The sequence below is a fragment of the Phaethon aethereus genome, assembly GCF_964289735.1.
Source record: "Phaethon aethereus genome assembly, chromosome: 18".
In the NCBI taxonomy this organism is placed as follows: Eukaryota; Metazoa; Chordata; class Aves; order Phaethontiformes; family Phaethontidae; genus Phaethon; species Phaethon aethereus.
The window spans coordinates 3,766,599-3,789,287 of NC_138594.1; the positions used below are offsets into that span (position 1 = coordinate 3,766,599).

The 22,689-nt window shown below is 39.7% G+C and overlaps 1 protein-coding gene across 1 annotated transcript in view; it reads right to left on the reverse strand.

The window, feature by feature from the left end:
* Nucleotides 1–22,689, reverse strand: part of COX10 (cytochrome c oxidase assembly factor heme A:farnesyltransferase COX10) — a gene marked incomplete at both ends in the record, with an annotated part of 104,785 nt that overhangs the window by 72,865 nt on the left and 9,231 nt on the right. Inside the window, one exon of the mRNA XM_082008221.1 lies at nt 19,416–19,540. Coding sequence (XP_081864347.1) covers nt 19,416–19,540 — 125 coding nt within the window. The remainder of the gene's footprint in view (nt 1–19,415; nt 19,541–22,689) is intronic.

Below are 22,689 nucleotides of genomic sequence, written 5' to 3' on the forward strand. Positions count from 1 at the left end.
GCTGATGCCGAAATTTCTTTAACGGCTCTTCAATCCCCATAAACATGCTGTTCTATGTCTGTGCTCTTCAGGGCATCACACACAACCCTGCAATCTCCCAAACCGACCCATATAGAAGAGCAGAAAAGTTGAAACGGGCCATCGTGCAGTTACACTACCTGCAGCTGTTCCTTTGGAGCAGAAAGATTAAAGTTTCAGCGACCGGGTCTTTTCTACATCCCACTGCTGGGTCCTGCAGACTCTGATCCACAAAAGCACCGACCACGGCCGATTGGATGGCACAAGAAAATAGCTGTGGACCCATATGGTTTGACTTAACATTAACTGATTAAAGGTATTTTGACTAGTTCTACAGTTAAATTACATGCACCTGTTACACACATTAGTAGCACCTACATCCTATCACAAACACAAGGATGCTGGCCTGTGGATGTAGAACTCAAGAAGATTGTGTTTCACATGTTTAGCACTGGAACAGAGTAGATTTATTTACCAATTTCACAGTTTCCTTGAAATAAACCATTTACATTAAAATAATTCCACCTAATATGCCATAAAAATAACATTTAAATACTCTAATTTATACCTTTTTATATAAATTGTACTGTTAATTTTATGATCTGTGCAAAAATAGTTTATCAGCATCCAGTTTGTATTATGTATTTTCAGGTTTTCCAGGGCCAAACCATATGAATCATGAGAGAAAATGTTCCTGCCTTTCTAATAGCTTTAAGTAATTAACCATAACAAATAAAGTCAGTCTAACACGTATAAATTTTTTTGACACATTAATTATTTTTGCTCTGACAGCTGGTCACCAACATATATGCTTTTTTTTCTGCCTAGAAAAAGGCTGGTCCTTTGGTTCACACACTAGCCTGACACTGACTCAGCTTCAGTTTCAGGCCTATTTTGGGAAAATGGAGATAAAATCGTATCGTGAACACAAACATGGTAAACAATGTACTGGGGGCACATCAGTACAGAAGGTAGCTCTGATGCATTTCTAAAATTCTCTTTGCCTTTAGGTAACTACAAAATAGCAGTCACGATTTGCTGGGAGACCGAAAACGTTTTATTGATGCAAGTGATATAGTTTGGGAAGAGGAATAAAAACAGGGACAAGTTTCTGAGCACACCAGTGATCATCCAGATCTGAAACAGATGCAACTGCTCAGCTGAGTTGGGGCAGGGGAGGAGGTACTTTCTCTTTTGAGCCTAATGAGAAAAGTCAGCTCACTGTCAAGAAAGACAGGGCAAGCGCAGCAGTACTCTGGAAGGCAGATAAAGCATATATGCATTTCCTCCACCCAAATAATAAACATCCTGGAACAGGCACTAATGACAAAGAAAAAGACTGCAGTGACTTGGGAGAAAGTCTGATTTCAGAAGCCATCCTGCTAGCCAGACACACGAAGGAAATTTTGGATCCCTTAGATGATGGTTAACCTTGAAATGACCATGCTGAAGTCTTCAGAGCCTCCCTCTGGTCCACATCGCAGTTGAACGTCTTCTGACTTCATGACAGCGGTTTAAAAATCAACATTCCCATGTGTCAAAACCAACACTGCAGTCATTTGAGCAGCAAAAGCATGGAGCACTCTTGTTGGGGTAAGGCTGCTCAAAGTCATCTGCGTCTTCTGCAGCAGACTTCAGCTCACACCTCCCTGTTGGCTCTGCTTAAGCTCAGCACAAATGGTACATGCCTAACCTACGTAAACTGGACCTCTTCTTGACATTCCTACATCGAGAATGTAGGGTATCTAGGTGTGTAACTCACATCTAACTTTACAATATACGGCTCCTAATGCAAAAATTACAGGTTTGCACAACCTTCCTAAACGCCTTTGGAATACGTAAGAAATTCAGGGCCCTCTAAATGGGATTCCCAATCTGTTTAGCTGGGACTCACATGAGCAAACCAACAGGAAGGGCTGAAAACAGGGGTCTTACTGTGATCATCTTTCCATTACGGACTGAGGGGTCTCACTGGATTACAAATGCCACCTGCATCAGGATGATGGGCACTGTCAGCAGCCCTATCCTGGATGACATGCCTACAGCACCCCTTTCAAAAGATGCTACTTCTTTTTCTTAGCACAAACAGCAGGCAGTGGTGGTTTGCAGTGACTCTCCCTTTATAACAACAGCTCAACACTTCAAAACAGGGTAATTCCACCTCGGAAAGATGGTTAATGTACTTCACAATAATAAGATCTCAAGATCTTATTTCACCCAGGAACAGGACATGATCAGAGGAACAGACCACTTGGATTTCCTATCAAGCTGTTCAGACCTTCAAGGGTGAAAGCTGATAGTGAAGAATTGCCAAAATACCTTAAAATACCAGGTCAGTAGATAACAAATGAGAGGCAGACGCCAGTATTTATGGATAAATGTAAATGTTATGCTACCCATAGAAAAGAAACCAATCATCTCTGAGCTACTTTCCCTTAGAAAGGACAGCACAGGGTACAAATAGATAGGTCTATGAAAGAGTCAGTCACTGTTCAGAAATTATTTTAAAAAGAAAAGAAAAACAAAAGCTAGAGGCACTGTACCAGAGATAGTTGATTGCTGTGATTGATTATTGTCCCAAGAGGTCTCGTTTAATTTTAATTATCTTAAGGACTTGATTAATCAAATTTGCTGTTCTCAGTTCTACTCACTAACGGAGCATGTGTGTGTGCACATGGACGTGCCTGTTGAAGGAGGGATGCTGCCCTGTACATACATTGCTACTGTATAAAACCCTTCTATATTGCTGTCTATACTCTCAGGGGATGCAGTTTGGGACCCCCTTTCTCAAAGAGAAGCTCGCACACCTAGCGAAGAAAAGACAAAGGCAATCACAGGTACAGAACAGCTTTCATACAGGAGAACCAAGACAGAACAGCTTTCTTCAGCCTGGAAAAGGGCAAGTGAGGGAAAATATGAGAGATGGCTACAAAATCATAAATGGCATGGAAAAATCAATGGGAAGATGAGTGGTCATTGCCTCTCCCAGTGCTAAAAAGGGAAACTGGACAAATTCCTGGAGGATAGTTTTCACAAATACAAAGACACCATCATTGTTTCAAGTTGTCCCTGACACAAAACTTGCTGGAGAGTCTTCCAGAGATTTATCCCTTCATGCCTGTGCTCATCTCAACTTTACGTATCTACTACCATATACTTTTGTTACTGATTTTTACCTAAACTAAGAAAACAAAATTTGCTTATGATTTAAAACAAGTGGAGAAGGCTTTTTCAGTTGCTTATAGAAGTGCTGTTTATGCTCAGTGCTGAAGAAGCACTGAAAAGTTGTGCTTTCCCACGTTTTTCTTCTGGCAAACCAGCCTCGCTGCTCCCCAGGTCCCACCTGCGAAGATGACAGATCCTCAGCTCCAGGGATGCTCTGCAGACCCTGCAGTTAATGCTAGTGACATCAAGCCATATAAATATACTTACGGACATCTACCGGAGCACTCCACACCCCACCTTAACAACCCCTTTTGAACAACTCAGCAGCCTGGGATCTGTGTGCCTGCCCTCAAATGTAAAAACGTATTCATAAATAAGTCAAAACCCATCACAATTAAGCTACTTTCAGTATTCAAGATCATAATCAAAATCAAAGAGATGATTTACTCTGAAGATTTCAAGTGACATCTGCTGAAATAAAAATACAGTTTGGAAAAAGATTGTAAAAAGATGACTACGTTATTACCAATAACTTTTACATCTGTCATTAATTTTCACTTGGTTTTATCTGCTCTCCTAGTCTGCATCCAATTTCACATTGACTTGTGTTTTATTACAATCCCAATGCGGATCCCATCAACGAAAAAGACTAATAATTGCCTATGAAATGCCTATGAAATGCAGCAAATAGCAAAGATATTGTTTCCCTTTAGTTAGCAAACCATAGGGTCTTTAAGCAACTGGCAAAAAGGAGTATCGATAGTCTTTAAACTGTCTCTTTCCAGAATCTAAAGGGCAACAAAGACCTATGTAGAAAGCAGAACTTTCCCCTAAAAGCTGGAAAGGGTTAATTAAGTTACACCTCTTGAACCGGTTAGTGAATGACATTGAAATGGCACAGAAACATTTTCTGGCACAGCGTACCCGAGACAAACTTCCCCCAGTGACCATAATTTAAGGCTACTTTTTTAAAGAGCCTTTTAAAGCTCAGCGCTACAGAGAACTGCTGAGGCCTGTAATAGTATCTCTCTTGCCTTCCTCCCCTGAAAATACACCGAACTCAAAAGTATACATTTAACACCCAAGGGTCCTACCTGTCTTTAAGGAATTTTTATAAAGTAGATGGCTACCTCAGGCTATTTAAGTACTTTGTAGTAAGACATCAATGGCATGTATAGAGATATTCCTTTGATCATTACACCATTGGAAAAAAATAAGAAAACAACCCCTAAATCTTCACCATATAAATTTACGCTTGGAACTCAGCAACGTAAGAATCATCATACTACAAAACCACAAATAGCATTCAAATTAGTCTCTGTGTTCTCGCTCATGTGATAGCCTTTGATATTCCCGAGGATGAAAAACTAATACATTTTACTCCAAAGACGATATGTGAACAAAGCCCTTTTTAATTTTGGTTTCCTATTGAAGAACAAAAAAATCAAAACTTGAAGGGGGAAATCAATAGCTAGGCCAATTATTAACTAAAACCGAGGATAAATGAATGAAACAGATTTTCTCTTTTGTAATTTCTAGCAACATGTTTCAAAATGTTTTTTTACTTTTCTGTTTTTCAGTTCAGAATTCAAATTATGATTAATATGATGCGTAATTTAAACCATTTTCATTTACATTGCCTGCACTGAAGATACAGTACCGTCTTCCTTTAGCTGTATGATGAAAAGCCTCAACACAAGTTACAGAAGTTTTATTTTAAGGGCTGCTCTTGAAGAGCGAGAGGATGTGAACATCTGTGAAAAACAAGTGCAGAAAGACGACTAAGATATGTAGATAAATCATTAGTTATATTAAGATATGAAACAGGCACCCAAAGAATGGCATAAAATGTAAATGAACTTTGGGATCTGGTCTCTTAATTTGACAGCTGTTTGACAACTGCAAAATGGAAAACTGACCTCAGACAACTGTGTATAAATGAGACTATTAAGCAGAAGAATTTCACATGGAATGATACAATATACACTGCAGTAACTCCTCACAGGGGAATAGATAAATGCAGACTGGAATTTTTATTGTCTTTGAAGGTGGTGATGTTAAAAAGACTTGAATTTCACAAAGAGGAGCTGTATGCTACATTATCACAATTAATGCCACTTTCTGAAATACAACGACTGTCGTCTACAGAAGTACACTCACACATAACTTGCAGGCATTTAAAAAAAAACATACCCGATGAAGCAGCTCTGGAGATACAGAACAAAACGTCTTCTGTATTGGGGCTGCAAATCTGAAGCCAGCAAAAGTATACAGGGACTAGGTCATGGGATAACTTATTTGAGGGCTTTCTTTGGACGTTACAGGTAGTCACAGTTACGTGTGGAAATACGTATCACCAAGGCAGTACCAGAACAGACACTGATCCGTGGAGAAAGTGGCTTAAGGAAATACTCTGCAGTTTTGGCCCCTATGGAGAGACCTTCTTGGAAAGAGTGGCAAGGCAGCAAGGGGGAAGCTTCCACCGTGACTGCCTGAAGCACAGTTTGAATCGGATACTCTCATCAGTAACAGAGAATTAAATAGAAAACAGGGATAAAGCCTACTTTTAGATGTAATCAACCATTTCTACTCCTAGTTCTGCTCCAGATACCACTGAAAAGGGCAGATCTTCCAAGAGCATCCCCAAGCACTACTTCTTTATGTTCTCTAGCAATGCAAAGAGCCATTTGTGATAAATGTTTCATTCCAAAGCAGTTAGGCACTTGGCTGTTTCTTTTATTTCTCTCTTTGGGACAAATACTTAAAATCAGCCTTCCCTACCTTCGTTTTTAAACACAAAAAACCACAGAGGTTGCACAATCTGCAACAGAAGAGACAAATAACCACCCAACCGCTTGCAGTGAAATCCAGACTTGAAAAGAAAGGTTACAGCTCTCCAAGCACAAAAGGTTAGCAGTAACAGCAGCAGAAGCAAAGCTGATTTTCGGGCGTCAAGTGAATCCAAAGCGTAGATTTTTGGATAGAATAGCAATTTGCTGTGCAGCTCCTTTAATTTTCAGTAGTAGTTTGTTGGGGGGGGAGGGGGTTGGTTTTGTTTTAAATCTCCTGTTCAGTTGTATGTCTCAATGTCGTTCAATTTGTTAGTAACTAAAATGAAACTGAAAAGTAAGCAAAGCAAATCCCAAAGATGTAAAAGAAGACATGAGCACCATCACCAAAACTTTTATCATCCAAACCTCTTGCAGCAAGGAGTCCCACTGTACCTGCACACTGCATGAAGAACAGGCTCCTTTTGTTCATTTTTAACTTGCTTTTTGCTCTCATTCTTGTTTTCAAGAGACAGTAAATAACCATTTCCTAAACATCCTCTCCCTGCCAGTTGTGCTTTTACAGACCTTCACCACACTCTGCCTCGCAGTCACCTACTTAATGCTATTCGGAATCTAATTATGGCATTGTATTAATACCACTGATTTATTCTTACACAATCCTGGCATAAAAACAGCTCTTAAGAGTCCAAGATGACTAGTCTCTAGAAATGACCAGAGCTATGGAACCATGTCTGCATGATGACTTGAAGAAAGTTTGTGTTTTATAGGTTATCCATTTTCTCTAACTCTAGCAGTACTTCTAATAAAATACTTCAGCTCTCCCTACAAAACCTGCCCTGCTCATAAGCCTCTGCATCACCTCTTGGCCCCACTTCAAAAGAAACTTTAGAAACATCCAGATCAGGAGGGAGTTAAAGTCAACCGTCATCTTACAGAGGAGGCACGAATGATTTCCACCAGGAGTGGTCCTCGCTCCAAAGACTTTAATCAAGGATGAAGAATGTGAACCCAACACACAGATCGTAGTTCAACGCTTCCTCATTACAGCTGAAACTCTGCCAGGTGATATTCTGTATTTGTCCCTTCCAGACACTGCTCTGCTACTTATCCACAAACCAACGGGAACTTCCCTCCGAGAAAAACTTCACTCTGCAGAGTCCTCCGCTTCACTGCAACTTTGGTTTCTATTTCTAACTCAGTTCCCTCGCAGTCTAAGGCCATTTCGGATAAACATTTTTATAAAGGATGCCCTTCAAAGATAATATTTTGCTTTTATTGCCCTTTAATAAACACAAGGCATTCTAAGGCTTAATGCATCTTGTAAAAGATCATTATTTTTAAAAGTATCTAATTTCAGAACATAAAAATGAGTTTGAAGCTGAACTGTACAGCCTGCTTTCAAATGCCATCACCTTTATGATACTCTCTGAAGTTAAAAAGGATTGTCATGTCTCTGTTAAGAGCATCAACATAAATCTCGACTATAATAAGAAAAAAGTCTTAAAAGGAGGATTATAGGGACAGATTTTCATCTTCTAGAAGTCTGTTTTACTTCAAAAATTTACATAATCTATACAGATCCAGACAGAGTTAGCCTTTCGTGACCTGAGAATACCAAACCTCAGGGATTTGCAAACATGTTTGGTTTGAAGTCAAAGCTTGTATGACTAAGCTGCTACAACTCTTACATTTCCATCCACGTGTCCCATTTTATTTCTTGTCCTAGTTTAATGATACTTCCAACATGCCTTGTGCTTTTTAATCTGGATGATGCACCTAATGATTTTGGTATTGAAAACTAACCTCCTCCTTCAGTTTCCATACAGATCTCATAAAAAACAGAAGAAATGGATTACTGCCCAGAGCTGTGGTTTACTTGTTCATTAAACAGCTTATGCTTAGAATCCTCTTAAAAAGTCACTTAGTGGTAAATGGCTATTCGACACTACAAATAAAAAGTTTTTAGAAGAATTTACTACAGCTTTCTATTCATACCAGTGTTATAATCCCACTGGGGATACTGCTGAATTTTTGGTGCGATTTGGACAGCCATTTCCCACCAGAATCCAAGGAATTGGGGGGTGGTGGGGTGGGTGGGGGGAGAGAGAGAGATTCTACAGATTCCCAAGGCATGTGTCAGATGCCCATCTACTTAAAGCATGACAAAGTTTAAAACAAAAAATCCAACCACCAGCAACTGTGTGTAGAAGAGGTCTTTTTAGAACAATTAACAAATGCCGCAACATCGATATTGTATGCCATTGTGTGCTCATCCTACCATAAATTAGGCAGATGACGTATTGGAAGCCTCTTCCATAGCATAGGCATGCTTCCAAGAATCAAGCAACATACCTTCCTAGTGCCTAGAGCAACACCTAACCCAGTCCGTGAGCAGATATATAAGGGAAAATTCAAAAGCATTTTATGAGTAAGAATTTTAATCAGCATAAATCAACTCTCAATGACTTTCTTGTTTCTTCTAGGATTTGACATGTTGATTTTTAGTAAACTCTAGGCTGATGCTAGTAAGTTGCCTTACCAACAAACACAAGCTTTGACAAGTCTTAATACTTCCTCCAGCACTTCCAAGGTTCAGCTGAGTCACATCCAGAAAGACGATGGACAGTCCTTGCGTTTTTACATGCTTAATGCAGCTCATTTCCATTCAAGACTACAACTCTCATAACAATAACTACCTTCTTTGATTTCTACAGACTAATCAACTCACTTTTCAATCTTCTCTCTATGCTCCCCCGAAAAAACTAAAGTATGTGCCTTGGAGAAGTGTGTTGTTTTTTAACAAACACCATACACTTTTATACTCAGTAACTTCCCAGATTGCAAACTCTCCAGGACACGCATCATTACCTTCTTATGCTGGAAAAATCACTGGACTCTCAAGACACTATTGCAATACAGATACCAAATAATAAAATTCTGTGCTACCACCATAGATATGAAGGGAAGGATCCTCTACAACTTGTATCTGCTGTGATCTGCAGACTCTACTTCAAAGACCTGTTACGGTGTCTTCAAAAATTTAATGTTTAAATGCCATAGTATTGACACAGGAGCAGATGACTGCTGTTACATATGACGGGGAGTTTTCAAAACTGGAACCAAACCCACTTATTGGTGACCTGCTACTCTGCCATTCCTAGAAGTGCTTTTCCAAACAAACTACTTATGGGGTTTGAAGGAAAAAGAATCACCAGAATTATGTCACTGTGATATCCGTACCGAACTATCAGGACAGTTAAATCCTATATAAAGATAACAAAAAAGGGTCAATTGACCAAGGAAAGAAGAGTCGAAATAATTAAGCACTTCATACTACACTGTCGTCAGACTTTCTATTATTAGTTATTGCGTGGGCTACAGCGACATTGACCCAAATGTGCACTACATATGCACCAGTTTACATCAGACCCCTGTTGAAACCTGACATACAGTTACCCTGAGTTTCCCAACATGAGAAGTCCCTAGAAAACAAGGGTTTCACTGTTGATAAAATAGAGTGTATCTTCAACCTCACAGTCGCAGCAGTCCTAGCCACTGCACAAGAAAGATCCTTTCTACTTTCAGTGAGGAACATCCATAGCAATTGCTCCTGCCTTCGCTCTCTTTCCTAGGAAAAGGCCCTCCTCATCCCTTTCCTTATAACCTAGAGGTATCTCTTCTTCCTTCTCCCTACTCAGCTACAACAGAGAAAAGAGATGGTTCCCTTGGGACACCTGCCTGCCCAAAACCCACTACTGAGCTCTGCCAGATGGGTCAGCAGAATCAACTTTGCTCTAGGCTTTACTGTAAAATCTTGCAGCTTTGGAAAAAATAAGACAAAAGCCACACAAGGTAAATTAATGTCTTGCTGCCCATACAAACAAGAACATGACAAGTGCTTGCTCCAGCCCTACTTGCCTTTGCCCATGCCAGTCACAAAGCACGATCAGCGCTCTGCTAGCTAGGTCCACTCTTCATGGCCACAGTGTTGATAACCAGAGCGTGCAACAAAGACAAAGCGAGTGAAACTTTCTATTAACAGCAACCAGAGTCATGCAAAATCAAAGAAAGAGAACTTTTACTCCATTTTACTGCACAGAAATCCTACCCAACATCTTGAAGACAAAGCAGAACCTGAACTCATGGCATTTATGTAGTAATTTTTAACAATGGATATTTGAAGAGAAAACCCTAAAATAATTCAAAAGTAAAGGGATTGTTAGAATGCTCTGGGTTTGTGTTTCAATGAGCTATTCCCTAAAGAAATTATATTGGTAGGCTGTTTCAGGGAACCAGGAAATAATTTTCCTTAACCCTTGTGAGTCATACTTCGCCGCATAGTCCTTCTTTTTCGTACAGCACAGTACACAAGGTACTGGATTGCTGTTTTTGAAACTGTCAGAGGAATCTAACTCAAAGCAAGGAACACGATGACTATAACACATTTAAATTGCAAAAAGAAAATGACACTTCACTAATTATCTAAGAAGGTTAGAATTTAATACTTGCATTGCTGAAAAAAAAATCTCATTTATTTGGAAAACGTCAAAACATGTATTTAAAGACTGACACACACACAAAAAATTGACTAGTTATTTTCACTTTTCTTTTTCTAAGCTTAGAAAGGCAATACCCCTATGGATCAAAAGGCCAGATAAATCTTATTAAGTACTAGGTTTTCCCTTTTGTCTAGTGCTCTCTCCACATTCCATCATTTCAGTCCTTTGAAATTCCTTTGTTCTGCCTCTGATCAGGGTTTCCAGGGGAAATCTGGCATTGGATCTAAAGGGAACCCCACACCACTGAAGTATTCCTGACAATTAATCATTTGGTAAATTATTTCTTTCTTTTCCCTCTACCTCACTTGCCCCCAGTACTTCCAGAGGACCTTTTAGTGCGGTGCTAATGAGACAAAACTTCCCGTAGCATCAAAACGCATCATCTTGAGGATTCATGTATGCACTGAAGTTAAGCGGTTTCTGCAGTTACCACCCAAAAGTTCCTGTCCGTCAGACTGGTATTTCAGAATAACAACAGGAGTTTTCTCTGTATTCACTCTCAGACCGTATCTGTCACCAAAGCCTATGCGGATGAAAGGACAGTTTCAGCTGGGGAGAAAGAAAACACAGGACCGCGGGGCTGCTTCCCTCGCGCTGTCCCGACAGCTTCTCCATAAAATCCCGTTTACTGTCCTCCCCACTTTCTGGTGTTCGTTTAGGACATAAGCTGCTCTTCAACAAATGCAACCGGGGAGAGAAAGTGTGCACCCAATACTCATACTGATTGCTCTGTTAACTAAATAACAAACAATGGGACATACTTATTTTGTGCATCTACAGAAAAAAATTCTGTATCAAATCAGGAAGCATGATAATCCATAAAGAGGAGGCACAACAATAAATATAACTTTGTATGCACTCTTCATGGTTTTTTGTTGGATTTTAATAGATATGATATGTAACATAAGAGAAAGAATCAAATCAAAATATTTTGATTTAAATTCCTCTAAAATCTGAAGCTTTATGCTAATAATGAAGGCCACAGAGGGAGGCAAAGTAGTAAAAGAGGGTGCTGTTGTATTTATTTTCATTGTCTTTGTTGAACATCACACTTTGGCGACTGGGGTCTAAGTCCCCGTCCCTCTAGGGCTATGGGAAGCATTCCACTTTCTTTCGAAGTCTCTTCATGTACCATACTCACACAATATGCATATGAGGAAAGAGGATTCCTTCCAACGATGGTATGCATTAATTTATAAGATTTTTCCAAGATCCTTTATCAAGTTTCAGTTGTAGGTCAAATAATTTATGCTTTGCAAAGATAATCTCTGCATTTAAAATTTATCGGTCCTTCAGAGGTTGGTTCTCATTAGCGCTCATCATTTTCACTGCTCATGAAATACATCTTCACAAGCCGAGCCATTCCTACTCAATATCAAGGACTACTACACGCTAACTTGATCTAACTGTTGCAATTATGAATCATCTGATGGAGCCGTAAGTTATGATCTTCAGTGACCACTAATGAAGGCTGCCTAGCAGTTAAAATATCAAAGCAGCATATATCAGCACACTTTAGAGCACAAGATAGACTTACAGTGTTGCACTTCTCTTGTATTTATTATATACTGTAAATTACATCACAGGCTGCCTCCAACGCTGACAGTCCTGTACTCCAGAGTTAAACACCAGGTTTTAATAACCACTCCTGACAATCTTTTGATCGCTGGGGGGGGCAGATGAAAGGCAAGGCCGCCTGCTGCAGGCAATCTGCTCAGTCAAAACAAAGGGGACTTCAGAGAGAGACAGAGATGCATCAGGTGTTAATCTCAAATGAGCAACCAGGAGTGCAGGCTGATTGACTCGCCCTTTTTCGGCTGGAAATGGAGAGCCTGCCAGTGGGCTCACTCAAGATACACGTAGGAAGGGAAAGGTGCTTTTAGCTAGGCATGTAATATTTTGATTTGGAAACCCAAAACCTTAGAAAGTCATTTTAGGCTCTTTCTAAATCACTTTAATCATTCAACTATCTGATTTTTCAAATATGCTGCATGGAGCAAATCTTGTTGGCATTTAAAACGAGTTCTCTTATTCAAACATGGCAGTGTAGTAATCTCCTAGGGGAAGTAGCAAAAAAAAAAATCAGAGCTTTCAAAATGTGGACAAGACAGGACTTGGAGGAGATTATTTGGGAAAAACCTCCTGCATCGAGTGGAGGTGGGCTGGAATGATCTGACAGAGGTCATCTCCTCCAACTTGGGTCTGAATGACAGCGTATTAATAATGTTAGGGTCAGAATAAAAAGTTCACACTACATGCATTCAGACATTCAACAAAACACGTATTTGGTAGGAAAAGTTTAGACATGATGAGATAACACCAAAAAAACCACTTGGTTTGGGGGAATATAAAAAAACCCATCAAACTATTGCTGTTCTCTCTTTTGTATTGAATTTCTTCACTGGGAAATAAAGAGAAAGGGGTCTGAGGGACTGCAAGACTTTTTTTTTTCTACTTCTTCAATAATCCAACAATCTATCACTAACCACCACTTTCTGTGCATTAGTTTAACCCTTGTTTTATTTTTTTTCTATGGCTTCAATCCTTATAACAGATTTCTCTATAGATTTGCTCAGAAACCACAGCAGCACGCTCTGAAAGGAACACAACTACTAATGTCATATCACTTTACATTATTTTTAACAGCCACAGAAAGCTAACAGTTTACTTGGGGTCTAACAGCCTAGTGTGAACCATTTTTACTTCTATGATCAAAAACCCTGCGTTAAACATCTCTCAGAGAAACTGAGAAACAAGTAGCATTGCAAGGCCCCCGATCAAGCTTAAACTAGAATATTTATAAAACTTACAGAAACAAAAGATGATACAAGTGAAGTTACTCCGTGCTCGCAAGATCGGTGGAACCCAACCGCAAAAAAACCTCCCAGGTTCCTTCTCACTCACAAAAGCTGTTTGATGGAGCAGAGGGCAACAGGGGAAAGAAGGGCTGAGTTAATACTTAAAAACTATTTCAGACGCTGCATCTCATTCACATAAAATCATGACCGTTACTCTTTGCCAACCCTAAAACAAAATGTGGACTTGATAAGGAGAAGACTCCGCTCCACCATGGAAGCTGGTGGCACATCTCCCAACGGCCCTCCTCCTCCCCGCAATGCAGGTGTTCGCAATAACTAATTCCTCATGGTCCTCATGGTTTTTCTTCCCCTCCTTGAAAAATGAATTACAATTTTTACTGGCTCAGCAAGCTAAAACAGTTACAGCCAGTATATCTTGAGAGAAGAACAAGGTGTTGGACTTCTGACAATCAGTGCCATGCATTCTTTCATAACATTTACTTCAAAATTCAAAAAGCCCTCAAACTTACTTTTTTCCTACTCCTTTCATCCCATTACTTGACCTTAAATATCAGGTAGTTCAGAAAACTACAAATACACAACAAACATCAACTCACGATGACTGAGCGCAGGAATACAAGAACATTAGCATGGCTCCAACTGATGACATCATTGCTGGCCATGATGGTATGAACTGTTTATCTGAATTGGATCGATTTGTCCATTTTATTCCCTGGAGTCCATGTATTGCTGGTTAACTCATATTTGCAAAAACAACTGTAAAAACACTGACTTCATACCATCAGCACAGCGAATCACAGCTTCATCTACAGGCAACAGAGGTGCGATGAAGATTGCAGAATGTTACAGTATTTGTAAGATCTAGTTGATCCTTCTCTGGAAGATGGGGCAATATTTGCTTATCTAAGTAGGCTTATTACTTTTTTAGCATTTTTAAAGTTGTTTTGTGAGTATTGGTCAATCAAGTCATTACAGAACAGCAAAATATCATAAAAGGTGAAGACTACAGCTATCCTCCTGGCAGTGTAGAAATAGTAAGTGGATTAAAAACCGGAGGAGAGGCTGCTCTATCTTTACTTTATTTAGCCTGGTGCCCATCACTCTGCTATCCAAATGACCATCACAGCTTGTCTTAATAGAAAAGATCACACACAGGGTCCACGGGCTGGCAAATGAACTCAGATCCTGAATTTCACTCCATTATTTTAACACCAAACCCATCCTTCGCACCCATTACAGCTACACTTCTAAGGGATCATCGCTGTCAAGAGAGAATGACATCAAGAGCAAAAGGCGGCCGTCAGATCAGACCAGACCCTGAAGGGATGGGGCTGTTAACTGGTCCTGCATTTGTTCTCTCATTGTGGTTAACTTATTTACTATATTTCTTATTTTCAGCTCTCTAACCAGCTAAGATATTCAGTCCAGTCTGCTTCCTTTTCAAGGTACCATCAGTCAAATCCAACCACATCATTTTATCTCTCGGCTACTAAATTCAAATCATTTTAAACATCCTGCTTTCATCTTTGTAGCTCTCTCCTACTTTTTAACTGTGCTGCAGTTCCAGAAGAATGTACTTGACATATAAAATGTGCATGCGATTCTTTTAACATTTTAACGCCGTGTATTGTGTTGTAAACATCTCTTCATGTTTTATCTCTTTCTCCATAAATCAGAGGCTAGTATCTTAGAAGTCTCAAAAATGACATGTTTTTCTCCATAATATAAATGTAAGACTCTACCCCTTGAAAGTTGAGTCACCTTTCAAAAATCGTCAAAAAGGAGAGCTACGAAAAAGCAAAATCTGATCAACTAACTTAATACCATTTTCTCCCACTCCATTTCTACAACAGCATGAGTACAGTGTGAGAGAAAATGTTACAAAATTGGTCTTCACCGATCAGAAAAACAATGTTTTGATTATTCTTTTTTGTCACTTGCAAGGAACAAGTGAAATACCTTCTTGTGTATCCATACCGATATACAACACTGACAGAGTCAGGAAAGTGAGCAGTATAAAAAAGTGATATGCAAGGAATAATTATTTGTTTTATTCAAGATTAACTTGCAGTATTTACAAGATGAAACCCCAGAACATATTTCCATTTCCTTACCATAACTGCAATTAATAAGACTAATCTCTTATAATGATATTTTCTGGTGGTTTTGGCTAGCTTAGTAAGGTTACAGTAAAAATGTGTCTTGGTAAACACATTAAGAGATTTTTTTTTTTTTGCTAATTAAAAAACACTGTAAAATATTGATTATTTTGAAAAGATAGAACAGCGATCAAGAACGCCTGTCCAAAATAATTTTAAGTTACTTCAATGATGGAAAAAAGAAAGAGCACCCTTAGAAAAAGAGGAAAAAAAAAAAAGAGGAAAGCAGTTTTAGCAGGTGGGACTGAAAAGTGGTGACACATTGTAGTACAATACCGAAGGGTTGAAGGATATAACGCAGTGTTGCGTGATGTGGAAGAGAACCAGGGACCACTGGATTAGCGTGCCACTAAAATGCTAGATTAGGTGTGACGTACAACTCTGAAGTATTGTGATACAAAGGAGTGAGGCAGAGGCAGAACTGCTGGTAGAGGACAAGAGAAATAAAACACTTTCTTTTCTTTGGCACCTTCCAGCAGGAGTTTACTCCCTTATAGCCCACAGACCCAACACACTCTATGGGAAAACCAAAGGACCCTCCAATATTTATCCAGATCTGCAGAATTCATAACATTTTCTACCAGCCTGAGAGATTCTGTTTCTCTCAAACTACTGTCTAACATAAATTATTCCAAGATACTTCTCTTGACATTTATACACAAACGTTTCTAGAAAGACCTTGCTGTAGAAAAGGCACCACGTTTCCCCCCCGATGCAAGCCCACGCTCAAGTACTTTTTGTCTGTATTTTCCAGGTTATTTTCAAACACAACCTTTTCATTGCCATTTCGCCAAAAAAGTCATCAGCTTCTTAAAAATAACTATCCAATTTCACAGAATTGTCATAAAAATACGTTATTTCTACGTGCATCAGAAACTACAGCTAGAATTTAGAATTTATGGGTTGTGAAACTTGTTTGTAAATACACGTCTTTGGTTGATAAATATCCAGATTTTACTTCTATAAACAATGGAAAAATACAACGTTGCCAACTCACATCAGTTTTTTATTATCGCTTTCTTCTTAAGGACAGCGAAAATGGGGCGAGAACCTCCACTCCAGCAAATTTTTGTAACTTCCTAGCTCTTGTGGTTAGGAAGGAAAAAAAAGTTTGAAATAATGACATACAGCCATCTGAAATCAAGAGAGGAAGTGGTAAGGAAAAGATTATTTTAGACCAACATTGTAAAGAAACAAAACATGACTTCTTGGCCTCTGTGCATTACTTAGCATAACTACTAGGGAGGGAACCAGGACTAATTCAACTTAAATAGTTAATTCAGCTTAATTCAATGAGGGTAAACTGGGCTCAGCTTCCTACCAGATTGCTAAAATGAAATGGTCGAGAGAAGCAAAAAAAACCCCTAACTACAGAATTTGAACAGTTAAAAGTTTGTATCAATACTTCCACGAATATTATGGAATCTGTATTACATTTTCACAGGACCAGGCTCCTCACATCCTGTCCTAAATCACGGGGAAGAATCTTACACAATCGACACTTTACCTTCCCACGACATATCTGAGGACTGTAAATCGTGAACACAGATTTATCAGGGAAATGAGGAGTGGGAAAGACAAGTTGCCCTTAAAGATGTACAGATTTATAGCAATATGGGAAGCGGAAAGACGGTTATCATATAAAAAGGTCCTTAAGGGATAGCAAGGAGCAACAAGGGAAACATGAGTCATGAGCTGCCAGAGAAGAGGATGCGTACGGGGAGCAATGGACAGAGCAAAGTAGCAATAAAGGAAGTTCCAAGTCAAATGTGTTCCTTCCCAAAGGTCAAGACGGATAGCCAAGCTTGCAGTATTTATCGAAAATTAAATTCCCAGCCAATTCAGACTGTAGCAACAGCAACACTGGGAAAGGGACACTCGCCGACTGAAAGGATCTATTGATAACCAAGGTCATATACCACAGCTCTCTTCTTTGGCTTCGTTACCAACTCTGCGTCTTTATTTTCCTTACTAAGAGTCTTTGCCTTGAAGGTCCGTCTGCATAGGCAAGTGGCTCAACACGAGCAAGTGTGCAAACTTGAAGCATTCAGCTGAGATTGTGAAAGATGGTTTCACACTTTGTGAGGCTGGAATAAGCTTCTCTATTTAAAGGCATATTAACAGCTGTTCCTGTGGTGAGATAGCCATGAGTAAATAGTGAATTATGAGCCCAAGCACAAAGTTATTACACTCCTGACTTTCCTTTCCCATCCCAGCAAGCCTCAAAAGTGTCAAACTCCAAATTATGGCACAGGATTCCTCACACCCCCAAGTATCTCAAGATTTTAAAAAGCAAGATTTTTAAAGCAAGAGTTTAAAAACTGGCTATTTTGAGACAAAATACAATACATGGAAGCTGAAGAAAAACAGTTTTTTGTGCGTGAATATAACCTCTACGAAGATCTATCAAAATCTCAAGACAAGTTGCACAGGAGTTTCTAAACAAGAAGTAACTAATTCTCCCCTTAGTCCAGTAGTATCCACATCAAAGGTGAAAGTAAATATGCCAGTAAATACTTCAAAGGCTTGATAAGTCATATTTTTAACATAAAAAAACTGTAGTAAAGAAAAAAAGGGAGGAAAAAAGCATACCTCAAATTGTATCAAAACCAAGAAAGCTTCACCTTAGTTATGACAGCTTTTCTACCCAGATTTTATGTGAAAAATATGTACATAACAACCAAACGTATACTTCAGAAAATAGTCTGACTTACTTAAAATTATTTTTCAAGGCAACTTAAGTATTTTCAAGTCAGGTAGGCTACCAAAGTATATCCAAGCAACTAAAAATCATGCAGCATCCTTCCTATTTTGCAGAGAAAACAGACATGAAGTTCGCTGCCTATCCCAGTTTTAAGTTCAGTGAAAACAAACAGTAACACACCTGTACTTACTTCAGTCTGAGCAAGATGCGTCCTTATCGGTACAATCTCAAAAAGGACATTAGGTGCCTACAACTGAGGTGTTAGAAGGTGTAAACATCAAAGAGCCTAACTCAGTCAAGGTGACCCCAGGATGCAGATCTCAGGAAACCTCCATGCCCTGTTCCATTAGCGGGGTCCCAGGACTCAGCCTCCCCCATCCCCCAAGCGATTGCTGAAACCATAAAGTGCTATCAAAGGTGGCACTGCCACTTCTTTTTCCAGCCCATATTTACAACTGAAAATGACCATAGCTACTACACTTTGTAACTCTGTTCAACACCACAAGCGTTGTTACCTGTTCACTAGTTAGGCTCTCCTTTGGGACTTAGGAAGAGCCAAACAGCAACTTTGCTTCACAGCTGGATTGCAGGGGAGCTGAGAGATCAGCATCAAGCTCCACAGGCATATTCACACATGCAAGGAAGCTCAAGTTCAGGCACCTGGAACATCTCCGGCATGAAACATCTACAACATGATGGGGATTTTCAGTACGTTTTTTAGATGTGCAGGAGATATCCTGATTCCAGCCTGAAGAGAAGCACACAAACCCCACCGAAGTCGCACTACAGACATTTAGAAGGGTGCTCCAAGCCATTCTTTAGCCAGATCCAACAAGGTCATACAATAATGCAAGCGAAGAGCCAGGCCCGTAAGGCTGGAGCCCCAGTGGCTATTCTTACACTCCGATTACACATTTCTTGCTATGCCATCTTCAGTGACCCAGGCTTGGTATTATCAAGATAAACATTATAATTGGGAGGCTTAAAACCTCATCAACTCCGTTCTGAATAAACACACTGTGCCTGGCAACTATACTTTAATTCTCAGGCATATATTCCTTTAGCGTCAGTTTTAGTGGCTCAGAGCTCACGCAGCAGCTGAAGGCACAGCACTCCCAGCCATCCATTTACACTCCTTGGCAGCATTTCAGAAGCCAGGACGACACTAGTTTGCGGTACAGATGAACAGATGGACTGACCTGATTGATGGAGTTGGCAGCACAGGACGCCAGTCCAGTTCCGAGGGAGGCAAGCAGGAAACAGGTCAGGTCAAAAGGGACCGGGGCCATGGCAAAGCCAGCAGACGTGGTGCTTACAACCAGAGCTGCAACACAAGCGAGAGCACAGTTCAAAGCATCAACAAGAAACCGTCTCTTTTGTACATGCCACTAGAGTTAAGGTTTTTAAACCCTGTAAGAACCCTTGTGCAGATTAACTTTTTGCTACTTTTATGGATCAAAGCAGCTCCAGGAACTGAGTACAATTAATACTAATACTCTACACAAAGAAGGCAAAGATGAGAAGAACTGTCAGGGATGAAATGAGAAACCCACAAGCCTCAGCACATTAGTAGAAGAGGTGAGAATTAAACTTATGCCTCTGTTTTCCCTATTTTATGGATTTGCTACAGGATCTACTGCCTCACGCAACACATACATGAGATACATTTGTTCCAGTAACTCAAATGCCATTGCAAAGTCTAAAGTGGAAGAAAAACAATAAAAAAACCCTGAACTAAGAGATATGCATTATATCAAAATATAGCAGCAACTTAAGCAGTGCAGAGTGTCGAAAAGACTGAGGGCATGTAGGTTATAGCTGGTGAAGTCAGTAACTTCACTGCACAAATATTTGCCCACCCTGTTCCCATTTGACATGCCCACTTCAGGGAGAAGGTACAATCATGTCACCACATGGACCTAGCAACTTTTAAAGGCCTCAAAATTTGAGTGGATTAATAAAAATCCATTTCAGATTTGTCATCCAAAATTATAACTTTAGTACAGTACTGCAAATGACATCCTTAAAATGAAAGTTACCCAAGTCTCAATCATAATATTATAATTACCCAAATAACAGGTCTTACGAACCTCACTTTTGGCAAGAAATAATATTCTTATACTATAAAAGTCAGCACATTTACTGAGTATCTTGCTCATGACCTTGAATCTTACAATCTAAAATTAACAGTTATTAAATGGAAAGTATTTAAGTAATATTTTGCATGTAATTACATGTTCCAGACCTCAGCTGGCTCAAATCAAAGAATCTAAATATTCTTATCTTCCTGATGCCTACACTCTCCTGTTTGTCTGAAGTTAAATGACAAATAAATGATCTTTGCTGGCTGAAAATACCTGGATCATCTCCTAAGCAGCATTACTTGAGATAAAAAACTAAATGTCATGGCAGAACCCTGCCAGGAAGGATGCACATGCAAAGTGCTAATTTTAAGAACTGTGCCTGCATAAGAACCTTAGGATTTAATCCTAAAAAGACAGTGAAGAAAACTTGCTGCTCATCAAAATTTCCCTCGAAGTATTAAAATCCATTGGCAACTGAATATTATTATAATAATATACATAATATTATTATAAACACAAATTATTTAGCCCTGTTATGGATTCACAGGATGTTGTGCAGGTGGCTTGTTGCGCAGGCTGGCTGCGAGTGCGCTGCGTCAGGGTCTCTGCCGGATACCAAGGCAAGTCCCCGGCTTTGATTCCCCAAGACAGCATCTGGCTCTCACTGCGGCCCCTTCAGCTACTTCTAAAATACAACAAATCTACAATGAGCCTTATCCCTCTGAGAAGCTGTGAAATAACAACAGGTTCTGTAACCTCACTGGAAAGGCTAACGAACATGCAGGTACTGATCACTTCTGAAAGACTGGACCCCATTTATGATATAAATACAATAGCATCTTGGTTTCAAAGCTCTTGGATCCTTCTTAGTAAAGCGCACAAAGAAAATATGAAACGCATTGGTTTACAACTGATAGAGTTAAAAAACATGCTGAAAAGATGACGGCGAAGCAGTGGCTTTCACATTTCTAAGAGTGATTACATTCATTCTTTTGCATAATAAATCACACGTTCACTTCTAGACAAGAATTTAATTAAAGCTTATCTTAGAGAGCACTTTACACCAATTTATTATGGGAAAACACCAACTCATTTACTGAAGAAGAAAGGTGGAGCAGATTGGCAAACAGTCAGTGTAACATTACCATTACACTGACCTCAAAGAAATTCTAATACTGTACAGCTACAGCACTAATTAAAGTCCCCATTGATTTCTCCAGATTAATTTCAGCCAGTCATCTCAGTGTGACTTATCAGAATCTCATTAAAAAAGGTTGTAGTACATCCTCTCACTTATCCCTTCGAAACAGGTATTTTTAGGTGTTTGGGCAGTGCTCTGAACACAAGGCATTCCCTGCTTGTCTCATCGCCTAGCAATTCAAATGCAACACATTAAGAGTAAATAAGAAAATGTTCCCTTTGGATTGGGAAGTTTATTTTCTTTTACTGTGGAAGCAATAATTTACTCTTCTACTTTCCTCATGGAGGAAAAGTATATTTAATTGAGATCACATCAAGGGAATGAGGTCATTGACTCTGTTTGTTTTTCAATCCCTGTTAGTTTAGTGCTTTAGGGGACAAATTAACTTTACCTTATTGCATAATAGATGGAATTGATCCTTTCAAGATTTGTTGATGAGAGTTGGCATTATATATGCTCTCCAAAAGAAGCCAGGATTAAAACTTATGATCTCAGCCTAAACCTAATTTTCAGTCTTTTAAACAACTTTAGCTTTAACAAAAATTAACAGGAGACATGTGTCTCCTGTTTCAATGTAAATGAAAAAGAAAATGCTAATGGATTGGTGACAACAGGAGTGAATTATAATGTTCCTAGCATAAAAACACATTCAAAAAGTCTGCAGTGTATTCTTTACATTCCTCTTCAGCTTCATTGTAACATGATCTGCCTTTATAAATCCCTGTATTTGTATTTATAGCATGCAAATCATAGAATAGTTTGGGTTGGAAGGGACCTTTCAAGGCCATCTAGTCCAACTCCCCTTCCATGAGCAGGGACATCTTCAACTAGATCAGGTTTCTCAGAGCCCTGTCCAACCTGACCTGGGATGTGTCCAGGGATGGGGCATCTCCCACCTCTCTGGGCCAGGGCTTCACCACCCTCATGGTCAATAATTCCTTCCTTCTATCTAGTCTGAATCTGCCCTCATTTAGCTTAAAACCATTACCCCTTGTCCTATCGCTACAGGCCCTGCCAAAAAGTCTGTCCCCATCTTTCTCCTCAGCCCCTCTCAGTCCTGGCAGCTGCAGGAAGGTCTCCCCGGAGCCTTCTCTGCTCCAGGCTGAGCCCCCCCAGCTCTCCCAGCCTGTCCTCCCAGCAGAGCTGTTCCAGCCCTCGGAGCGTTGCTGGGGCCTCCTCTGGCCCCGC